General features: G+C 35.0%; 1 protein-coding gene across 1 annotated transcript; it reads right to left on the bottom strand.

Moving 5' to 3' along the window:
• Positions 1–4,808: 4,808 nt before the first annotated feature.
• On the bottom strand, positions 4,809–8,215 carry MELLADRAFT_105569 (uncharacterized protein; the record flags this gene model as incomplete). The annotated part of the gene is made up of 12 exons (XM_007409075.1): positions 4,809–5,006; positions 5,079–5,297; positions 5,378–5,500; positions 5,594–5,923; positions 6,109–6,219; positions 6,296–6,547; positions 6,621–6,660; positions 6,745–6,898; positions 6,977–7,216; positions 7,302–7,464; positions 7,533–7,652; positions 7,724–8,215. 12 exons carry the CDS (start codon positions 8,213–8,215, stop codon positions 4,809–4,811), a joined length of 2,442 nt encoding a protein of 813 aa, XP_007409137.1.
• Between the last annotated feature and the right edge of the window lie 3,329 nt (positions 8,216–11,544).

Genomic DNA, 11,544 nt, shown 5'->3' on the forward strand with positions numbered 1-11,544 from the left:
GCTCTTCTTTAGGTGCTTTCAAACTAGGAAAAAGTCGAAATGTTCACCAGAAAAATCGTCAACTGTGTAATTACAATACATGTGATACAAGACTGTAGTGCAATCATAGTTTTTCATTACATGCTTTTTTGCTCCTTCAAAATTGTGAAGCCCTACGAGGGAGGAGGAGGGAGGCCCTGGGAGGCCCCCTCCAAATACAAAGTTGAACTTTGTGATTGCACTACAGCGATGTATCACATGTATTGTAATTACACAGTTGCGAAATAGTTACACAGTTCACATTTTTTCTTGTGAACATTTCGACTTTTTCCTAGTTTGAAAGCACCTTTTGTAGCGTAAAAGACAAAATACCAAGATGTAAGAAGACACCGAGAGTCAGACCAACGTGTAAACCGGCTTTCATTTTACCTAATTAGAATTTGCTCAAAGATTCGCTTCTTCCATATTTCATGCATAGCTGATCTCTAGAAACCGGGGCTCGTACATAGACTTTTTCTCCATAAACTTTGTAGTTTGATGAACAGATCAGAAAGACTTCCTTGATATCTTGACAATACCACGGTGAACCATTTGATAGAACCTTCATACCAAACACATCATCACGTGTTTTGAAAAACTGCGTGGCTATGAGGAGTCATTTTACAAACAAGACTTTCTCATTGTGGAGATTTTTTTTGTGGTGCGTAATTATTCGAAGCTGTTGGGGAGTGCTCAACGTGTATTATAAACTACGTTATGAGTCACTCTTTTTTCATTGTGTACCTTTGAATTTTCTATCCATCTTTTTTATCAGGAAGTCAAATGTGTACTTCGTTCGAGTGGCCATTGTAAGTCACCCAGGGTGCTGTGAGGTGCTGTGAGGTGCTGTGAGGTGCTGTGCCGCTGTGATGAGGGAAAAGAGGGGAAAAGGAAACTTAAGAAGCTCCCACGCAGTCGTCTGTTGCTCGCGACAGGCTGAGATAAATTTTGAACCCAATTTTTTGAGACAAGATTTAAGGCAAAGGGCACTGCAGCAAATTCCTCGGGGAAAAAATATGATGTTGCAGTCAATTCAGAAAAGCTTGTCACAAATTCCCCACCAATTTGCTGGAATTTTGAGGGCAACTTTGGTCAAGCTTTTACAATTATGGCCAAAAGAGCAGGGCACAAAGTTTCTCGTTTCTCTTTAGACCACCCTGGAATCTTTGGCAGTAAAAGGTGTAGAAGGAATTCAAAGACGTCTTCTGCAAACAGCTCAAGAAGCCCCTCTTCTGACGCGGCCACATCTGCTCTCCAAGAGGGGCTTGAGACTAATACCCCATCTTTGGCCTGAGTTTTTAAGCAATTTTGCTGGAATTCCTTTTCCAAGGGCTCTAAACATCATGAAACCTTGCAATAAATTTGGCAGAGCTTCTTCAAGCTCTTTTGCTTTTCCACATATTTTTTAGTCTGTCACCACTCTTAGATCATAAAGAAATTTGAGAAATACAGATAATCTAAACTTAATAATGAGGTCATGGAAAGGCTTTAACAAGCACATGTTTAGGCAACATCCCAGCCAAGGCTAATAGCCAAGGAGTAATAAATCCTTAACATTAGATGCCACATTTTTTAAGTAAACAGGAATTGAATATAACACAAAATTAAAGAATCTAAAATTGGCTGCTTCTTTATCTTGTTTTTTTGTACAAAAAAGCATAAACAACCCTGAGATGAAATGAGATTTATTCAATAAAATATATTAACTTATAACTGAAGATATAAATCAAAACATAACCCAGGGAAAGATGGGTGGGAGGGACAAAGAATTGTAGTGAAGAAGATGAAGTAACTTTAAGGACACGGATATTTTTGACAAAAGTGAACCTAACATCTTCTGATGAGGATAGCAAGGATAAGCTTGTGCTCAACCTCTTACTGATCACTCATGATTTTTCACCTTCTGGGAATCTTTGACCTTGGTGATGCATCCTATGCCAACAGTAATGGTATTCTAACAGGCTTTTGCTACCACCTCCAAGAGTGGTATTGAGGTCAAACTGCACCACAAAACCATCAAGCACTCTTCAATTTTTGCTATTCTCAACTGAGAATGAGTATCAAGCAATACTTTGGTGTCTGAAAGATTTGATTCATCATTCTAGTCTTAATACAAAGCTTGCCAATATTTGACAAGGAAGTCCTGTAGTGTCACTTGCTTTTATTCACAACCTCATCATGTGAGGTACAAATGATCAGTTCTTCAAAGTATTCAATGAAGAACAATGTGAGCAAGATGGTGCATGGGTCTGTTAAGCTCAAGATGATTCTGGCCCTGTGGTCAGGAATGTCCAAGGTGCTGCAAATGTGTTCAGAGATGATATTTCAATAAGGATGTGGGCTCATTACCAAGCTCACAGAAATCATCACTGATTTGAATATAGTAAGTCAGCTTTCTTAACAAATTCTCTTGTTCTCAGCATGCTGACTATTATTGTTTTTAGCTATGATGTGATGATTCAATTCCCTTTACACTTCTGAAATTCACCATCAGAGGCTTACCAATCCAATAAGATCATTGATGTGATGTATGTAATATGATCTTTTGATCATTCTTTGTTTGATGATATGATTAATTTATTCAGTAACAGGTGATGTTTTCCCAATTACTAAGCTTTTGTATTTCAGATTTGGGTTATATCACTGTGTTTGATCATTCTAAAAACAAAATTAAGTTTATCTGGTGTTGAATCAATGTATCTTAATAAGCATCTATGATTGTGCTGTGTTAGAAATGGTTTTGACATTTCAAAAATTTAGACCTTTCATAACCCATGTTTTAGCCCCATACAGACACTGAATAACCCATAATTCAACCTCAGTAACTGGATCACACATTCTCTTTTCACTGGATCAATCCCAATTATTCTTTAATTCACCAATTTGTAGCTCACATCTCTTCATATTAAATCTTGTCATGAATATTACTGATAACTAATAATCAACTTTTCTTTTTTCATTCAACCAATAATGTATTTTTAAACCTTCTTGACTTCTTTTTTTGGCTGGTCTACTTTCTCTTTTCATTCACATCTGATCATCATCAACTTGTAATAATTATTAAACTTGGCTTTCTATATTGATTTTCTTTTTCTTTTCTTTCTACTTGGATCATTGAAACTAAAACTTGACATTAAAACTAAGATGTATGGTCAAAGTGATGTAAAAGTTGTTTTTTGTGCTTTTAAAGTGAAAGATAATAACAAAATCAAATCTAAAGTCTTGATTGGTGCAGTCATTGGCTCACCAAAGTGTGGGACTGAGCGTATGCCAATCATCCTGGCAGACCATCTTGCTCTTCCATGTGTTGTTACTTTGATAATCTCAGTGCTAACCAACACAGGCCACAACAGCCACTTTACTGCAAGCCATCAATCATTTTGTCCCATTATCCGACTGCGGCCATCAGTATTCCTACCTCTGAAACACATTGGCCAACAATCCTCACAACAACATATCATGAACCACCCAGCCCTTTCAGACCCCTCCAGAAAAAAAAAGGTTCAAACCTATGAAACACCAATCCTTTGGCTCAAAACACTACCTAACTCATACAGTGAAAAGTGTGTTAGTGCTGTGGAATTCTAAAGGGGTGGTGATTGGTGTTGCGTGTTTTGCCAGCAGTAGGGGGATTCTTCTACAAAGATTTTCTTTGTTTTGTCACATTGTTGCAAGTGCTTGGGGAAGTGAGGGTGTCAGACAGTCTGTGAGCATGTGTGTCATTGAACAAAGTTGTGCTGAAATCATAACAACATGAGATTAAGATGTGTAATGAGATGATCAATGAATTTCACAGTTTGAAGCTCTTCTTAACAGAATGATCACTTTGTACTTCTTTTTGAGAAAAGAAAATCTGAAGTTTAGAGAAGTACATTAAATTATTATGAACTGATGATGATTCAAAAGTAGAAAAAAGTTTGCTTAGTTTGATTTTTTTTGGTCAATTTATTTTTTGATTCTTGACCTGAATAATAAGTATACGAAATAAATCACAATTACAGGGTTTTTGCAAAAGAAAGTGACTCTTGATTCTCTCCAATATTTCAGTCAGGTAACTTTAGGTATACTTGTACAAAAACTTTTCAAGCCAGTATTTTCTTCTTGAAAAAATATCCCTCAGTCTCAGAGATTGGGTATCAACTACTCATCTAAGGCTCAAGAGAAAAGTTACAAGTACTATCTGCTATTGAAGAGCCAACCTTTGGGGAGCTTTTTAGGCAAGACTATGTCAAAAACAATCTTAAGATATCTGATCTAAGCTGATAAATGAAACTGAGTAAGATCAAGACCAGGTATAATAAAAAGTTTAGGAAATATATATAAAAAACCTCTCTCAAGGTAAGATTTCAGCTAATGGAAGTTCATATAAGATTTTAATCTTCAACTCAATATGATACACAACCATTCACATTATTTGTGAAGAAAATTCAATGAAGAAAACTATGATTGTATTTTTGATTTTTGATTTCCAAGAATGTTAACAAAAACCAACAAGAATCAATTATAGATCATCATCAAATTTGGTGCAAGAATCATAATCTTAAGGTATCATTTGAACTTCTTTTCCATCAGTTTTATAAAGAATTTGTTCTTCATTAATATTATATAACTTTTTAATTAAAATACTTTTTAAAAAGAAAAACTCATCAAACCAAACATAAAATAAAAACAAATCATTCAAGATCATCATCATACATAAAACTCGTCATCAACTTTAACTTTTTTCTTTTGACATAATTACCAACTTAAACCATCCACAATCAAACAACATCATCATTATTATTATTTCATTACCAAGCATCAGATTCTGATATATTCCAACTATTTAAATTTGGATGACTAATCATCTCAGAACTAATTGATTGATCCTCTTGATGATTGATTAAATCACTTTCACAACTACTGTTACTTAATAAATATTCTCCATTTCTTGAACCATCATCTTCGAAACAATCTAAATTAATCATATTCTTCAAATGATCTTTTAACTGAATCCAAAGGAGAAAAAAAACATCAGTAATAAAGAAAAGAAGAAGATGCAAAAAGTAAAAATACTAAACTGTTTTCAATCTAACAAATTCATAAGAACCAAATCTACCCAAACCATTCTTTTCTCCCCATTCATTTTCATCTTCATTAACCTTATCATCTTCTTCATTTTCATGATCTTCATCAACCTGAATCTCTTTTAACAACCCTTCATAAACTTTCATTTCTCCTAATAATTTAAATGATTTAACAATTTTCTTTTGATCTATTTGTAAATTAGTTGATTTAAACTTAAAAAAAACAAAAGCAAAAGTCATCATCAGTCAAACTTGAAGGAAAGAAGGATTTTAAGAATGACAAAATGACTTACTAGGGATTTCCATTGATTGAATAATGTTTGGTAATAACTTGGAAAAAGGTTTAAAGTTTCTAAAAAGACGTTTAGATTTAATACACAAAGATCCAAAAACAGCTTACAAACCTTTTCTTGATCCTATTCAAATCCCCCACAAGCACCAAAAAAAATCAAAACAAGATCAATCAAAAAGAAACAATTCAAATATGAATATGAAAAGAACAGACAAACCTTTGTGGAATGAATCAAAAGATTAAACAGATTGGAGATTTCATCTTTATGATTCATTAACAAACTCATATCAAAAGCTGAACTAAGAATTACTAATCGAATCAAAACAAACCAATCATCTTCATCTTCATCTTCTTCATGCTTTTGAATTGAATTTTGAATTAAACCAAATAAACCATCAAATTGAAATAAATCTTGGATCGGAATCAATAAAATCAATGAAGAAATCAAATTAGTTGTAGGGACTTGAAGTTGTGAAAAAGTTTTTAAAATTTTTAGTTTGGTTGATTCGGTTGAGTTTACAGATTGAATCAAGATTTGAAAAGAGTCCTGTAATAAATTGATTGAAAAATTTGTTGAAAATAAATGGTTTAAAGTTTGGATTAAGATCAGAAAGTTATGATGAACCAAATCACGGCTCTCTAATGTCTGTTCAGTCAAAACAGATTTTTTTGATTAATATTTTATTCAACACAGGGGAATGGAAAAGAAACAGTTATAGAAATTATGTTTACCATGATTAAATCATTGAAAGAATCCATAAGTCTTTCTTTAAGAGTTTCATTCAATTCAATGGTCCAAGTTTTAATTATCAAATCACAAAACTTTTCCACAGACCCATTCATCTACATAGAAAAATTCAGATCACATTATAAATCAACAAGATCAATTTTAAATCAAAATTCAAAGAAAAAAACTCACAAGTGATAAATTAGAACAAATCAATGTCTTAAGAAAGGTATAAGCCTCTAAATCATACTTTAACTGTTCAGAGAGACATTCCAAAACATTACTCCAATCAATAACCACACCCTCTTCTCCAATTACCAATTCATCCAAAGTTGATAATTGGGTTAGATAAGAAGGATTCATAATATATAGTTGAATTAAAATCCATTCTGCTTGAGATCGAAATAAATTGGAAACTTGATGGTTTTGTATAATTTTTCTCATCTATTCAAATATTAAAAAAACATATTAATAATTTATTTTGGAAAAGAAATCAAAGAAAAAAATCACACTTAACTGTAAAAGCCAAATTATCTATTACACATTCTTCAATATTACTAAGAAAAACAAAATTTCAAGGTCATGAGTTATTTTTTTTTGGATTCTAGGGTTCTTTAAAAAAACTAAAAAAAAAACTCAACTGATCATTAATAGATTGTAGAATTGGAACAAATAAGTTATTGAATTGATTGTTTAAAATTAATTCTAAATTGATAGTCGATTCAACATGTTGTTTGATGCTTCCAATCCATAATCCAAAAGTATATACTTTGATACTTAATTGATGTTGAGTTTCTATCAAAAAAAACAAAATCATAAAATAAGATTAGATCCTTAAAAAATGCAAAACCAAGATGAGAAACTAGAACATACCTGATGAAAGATTTTGAATTAAAAGTAAAAATGAAAATTGATGAATTCTTGAAAAATATTCAAATAAACTTGAAGGGATTGAATGCTCTTCATCTTCTGGATTTACAGAAAACAAAGAAACAATCAAATTTGACCAACTATAAAGTTGTTCAGCTGTAAGTTCAATGGATTGAGATGAACTCCATGAATCCAAAGCTTGTAAAATGATTTCACAAGCTTTGATTAAAATTCCTTTTGATACTATTTTTAATTCAAAAGAAAAAGAACATTAATTTGATAAGATTGATTTGATTATAAGATACAAGAAGATGAGAATTAAACTTACATTGAGGATGTTGGATTATGGTAGAATAAGTATTGATGATTGTTTGATTGATCTGATTTGAATTTAAAAAGAAATTACTATATTGAAGAATTAATTCTTCATTTATAGTAGTAGAGTTTATAATCATTGATAATAAATCTGATTCAAATCTATTGCTGAGTTCCTGTTACAAATATGAAGGGAAGTGATTAGATTTGAGACTATAATTTGATTTGTTTGAAATTTACTTACTTGTAATTGACTTTCTTCAAAGCTTTCAATTGATAAGATGGAGATAATTTCAAAATTTAAAGTAATTTGTTGTTGATTTTGATAATGCTCAAAGAATTCAAGGAAATGTTTGTTAGAATACTAGAATCAATCAATATTTAGGGTTAGCAATGAATCATTAAGAATATTTTTTTTGGAAAGAATTTACATACTCTTTTGATGATAAGTTTTGATCTTAAATTGGAAATACTAGAAATTGATTTTAAAATAAGATAAATGGTAGAAAGATTTAAATTGTATCCAATCAAAAGTGAATCTAAATCAGTAAGATCATTAGTTAAACACTGAATCTTGATCAATTGTGAAATGATTTCATTTGATTCTTCCATAAATTTTTGATCCACTTCTGTCTCTTCATTTTGATGATTTAATTTTCCATTAAGATTTAACATAAATTTCAGTAGATCATCTCTTAGTTGAATTTCTTTTGGATTCCAGTTTTTGATGTTTTCTATTGTTCTTTTTAAGATGATTAAAGCTCTTTGTCTTTCTATGATTTCATTTTCAGTTCTTAAGTTGGCTTGAAAGTTGATGTTTGATATAATTATTGGAATTGAAGTTAAAGGTTGATTTATAAATTGATCTATGAAGACTTGATCTGAGCTTGGGTCTTTACAGGCTGCTTTGAATTTTTCTACTTGCATGTTTCAATAAGTGCTATATAATTTGATTTTGAAGTTATAATTGAATCAGTTAATTGAAGACGGTTGTGTAAGATAGAAATCGATGATGAAAAATCAAAAAAGAGTTTAAAAGATAAAGCTGCTTACATATATATATCTTTCTCGAATTGAGATCTCGATAAATTCCTTTGTGTGATAGAATCTGAGTTAGCTGAGTGAGCAATCTTCAGAAAATGCTCAGATCTAATGCTCACTTTTCTCGGCTATCCCTTGATTACCATCATCATGGTTTCCCATCATTTCGATAGATTGATTGATAGATTGATATCTGTTTGTTATTTTGTAAAAGTGTGAAGTGAATTTGAATTGTTAAGAACTTCTCAATGCTGCGTACAATTTCACAATTCGATTTGAATTTTGAAGTTTGAAATACAAAATCAGTTTTTAGTTTTCATTAGTCTCCTTCTCTTCTCTCCTTCCGCTCTTTACCTCTTCACCTCTTTACCTCTTCACCTCTAATTCCCTTCAACAAACTCAAGTCTTCGTCCTCACTTTCTTCAATCTCAATATCATTCATTCATCATGTCAACAAGTACCGATCTACCTCCATCTCTCGAAGCCATTCTCGCTCTTCGACCTCCACTAGCAACTTCTACTCGTACCGATCTAGCTCCTTCTTTTAAACTTTTACGATCTTTGGTCAATAATGTTTATGGTTCAGCTGCTTCTCGTGGTCTCGAACCTGGTCTTTGGCGTGCTCAACTCTCTCGTGCTGCTCAACGTGCTGCTCAACTCATCCAAGCGGTTTGGTCGAAATTAGGCGGTGAAGGTGGGGTGATCGTAGATGAAGAAGGTGAAGGTGGCAGAGGTGTGATGAGATTACAGGGGTAAGTATTTCGAAAGATTTCCTTTTAACTCCATCTGCTTGGTCGATCAATCAAGATATCTCAAGGTCATCTTTCATATCTTTACCATGCTTGCTGTATAAGCTTTTATGACCTTGAGAGTCAATTTTACCTTTTCTTCGCCACTCGTTTCAATACCTGCACCGAAATATAATTTGACCAGCTGAAGTGATTGTGCACGACTTGATTATTTTCGAAACTGATCATCCTAAACTTGTTTCACTTGGTTTATAGGGTGATCTCTGATTTACAAATCTTTACTGGATCACTTTCATCCGTACAAGATCCACTTTCAAGTCTTTTATTAGACTCGGCTGCTTTTGCGCGTACCCAAGCTACAGTCAACTCTTTAATTAAGAAATTGGCAGGATTGGTTAACCATTATAAAGTGAGTTTGACTTATAGCCAACTACAATCTCAAGTTGAAATCCAAAAACTGATGTTATCCATCACTAATCTCAACTTCTGAATCATTTTCATCATCGATCAATCATCGATCTTTCAATTTCGTCTTATTCACCACCGATCAATCAAATCTATTCGAATTCTTACTTCATTGATCAATCTTTTAATCAACTCATCATCAGGTCACTGAATTAATTGCAACTCCTCTCAGCGATTGGGCCGAAGAAGATAAACTTGACAAAGCTGAAGATATAGCTGCATTACCTATCTTGATCGCTAAGAGTCGACCGAGTAAAGCAGTCCTTCGTAAATTCGAAGCCGATCTTGCTCTACGTGAATCAACCGCTATCGATCCTGAAAATGAGTCAACTTCCGATCAAATCACGACCACTACTACACCGGGGAGCCCGCCTACCTCACCTGACAACTCTCGAAGAGGTCTTGCCACTCAAGGTATCACTGCTGCCAAACGCTCCGAATTCTTACGATTTGTTTACTCGCAAAATCCTGATCTCGTTAGCTCATCTCAAAGTCTCGATACTGCTGTAGCAGTGGGCACAGTAGCTCTCTCTTCTATGAACCATCCCTCTCGCGCTCCTTCTTCAAATGGTGCAGATGATTCAAAGTCAAGTTTGGGAAAACCTTCATTGGTTAAACAACGAATCTCCAACTTTGCAACCAATTCAAATGCACCTGCACCTCTTCCTACTTCACTCAACTTACCTGCTTCTAATCGTAGGATCGCTTCAGATAGTAGTGTGGCTAGTATTGGTAATACTAGGAAAGTTTGGAAGGTTGACACTAGTGAGTTGGATGCGGTTCAACGACGTAGGACGAGTGGTAGTTTCAGTCAACCTCGACCTAGTCTACCTCCACATGTCTCAATCACCGCTCCTCCTGCTCGTTGGAGAACTTCAAGACCTGCCTCAATCACAAGTCGTACGTCTTTGGAGGATGCGGTACCTGAATTGGAGAAGATTGGAGGGAAAACAGCCTCATCGGGTTCGTCTATCACACACTCTCGTTCTATACCATCTTTTTTGACTGGATTTGACCTTGCTCTCCGCGGTGATCACAGGTGTCAATCATCACTCCTCTGTTACTTCCATATCAGACACATCCTCGGACGACCATAAGCCTCCTGCCATTGCCTCCTTTGCTGAACAAGCTGCAGCGATCGTGGCTGCTCGTCAACAGCGGCGCACCGGCACTGCATCAAGTAGCGCATCTTGGACTAAACCTTCCTCATCCCGTCCGGGTTCTAGCTTAGCAAACGTGACCTCTGCACCTGAACCTGATTTAGACGAACCTTCAAAGCCTATCTCGCTACTTTCATCCAGCCAGAAATCCGAGGTGATGACAAGCGAACCGATTGAAACAATCGATGAAACAGCTCGAATAGATCCACCTTCACTTCAACCCCACACCGGTCTATCAGGCTCACCATCTTCGCCACGCTCCGATTCGCCCATGGTCCGAAGTTCCTCGAATGGGTCACAGACCAAACAAGTGAATAATACTCCATCTGAACAAGTCATGATCTTCACTCGACCGCGACCGACAGCCTCCATCACATCTAATTCGACGACACCTTCATCTTCCGTCATTGGCTCTCCCGCTGCTCTGGCTTCTCGTACACTTTCACCTGCCCTCAAATCTACCATCCTGATTAGTAGATCATCGTCCATTGAACGACCTGGTACTGCTTTGTCGAATTCAAACGCAAGCGTCTTCTCGTATAGTAGCAATCTTCCCAATACAGCCATTGAGCCAGAGCCCGACTTTGAATTGGTAGCCGACTTGATCGAAGATCGCTCACTGATTGACGTCATTGTCGGTCCACCTTCGCCTACACTTGAAGTTACACCTCAGGTTTCAGAGCCTCTCGTCCAGAGTGAGGAAAAAGAACCTGAACAGTCTCCATCGTCTACGCCTGGACCAGCAAAGAAGATTGTTGTAAGCCAAGCTTCGAGAGCCGAAGAGGAAAGTTCATTAGCTGATCTATTGGAACGAGCGACATTGTTTGAAAATTGGGATTCG

Source organism: Melampsora larici-populina, assembly GCF_000204055.1.
Source record: "Melampsora larici-populina 98AG31 unplaced genomic scaffold MELLAscaffold_14, whole genome shotgun sequence".
In the NCBI taxonomy this organism is placed as follows: Eukaryota; Fungi; Basidiomycota; class Pucciniomycetes; order Pucciniales; family Melampsoraceae; genus Melampsora; species Melampsora laricis-populina.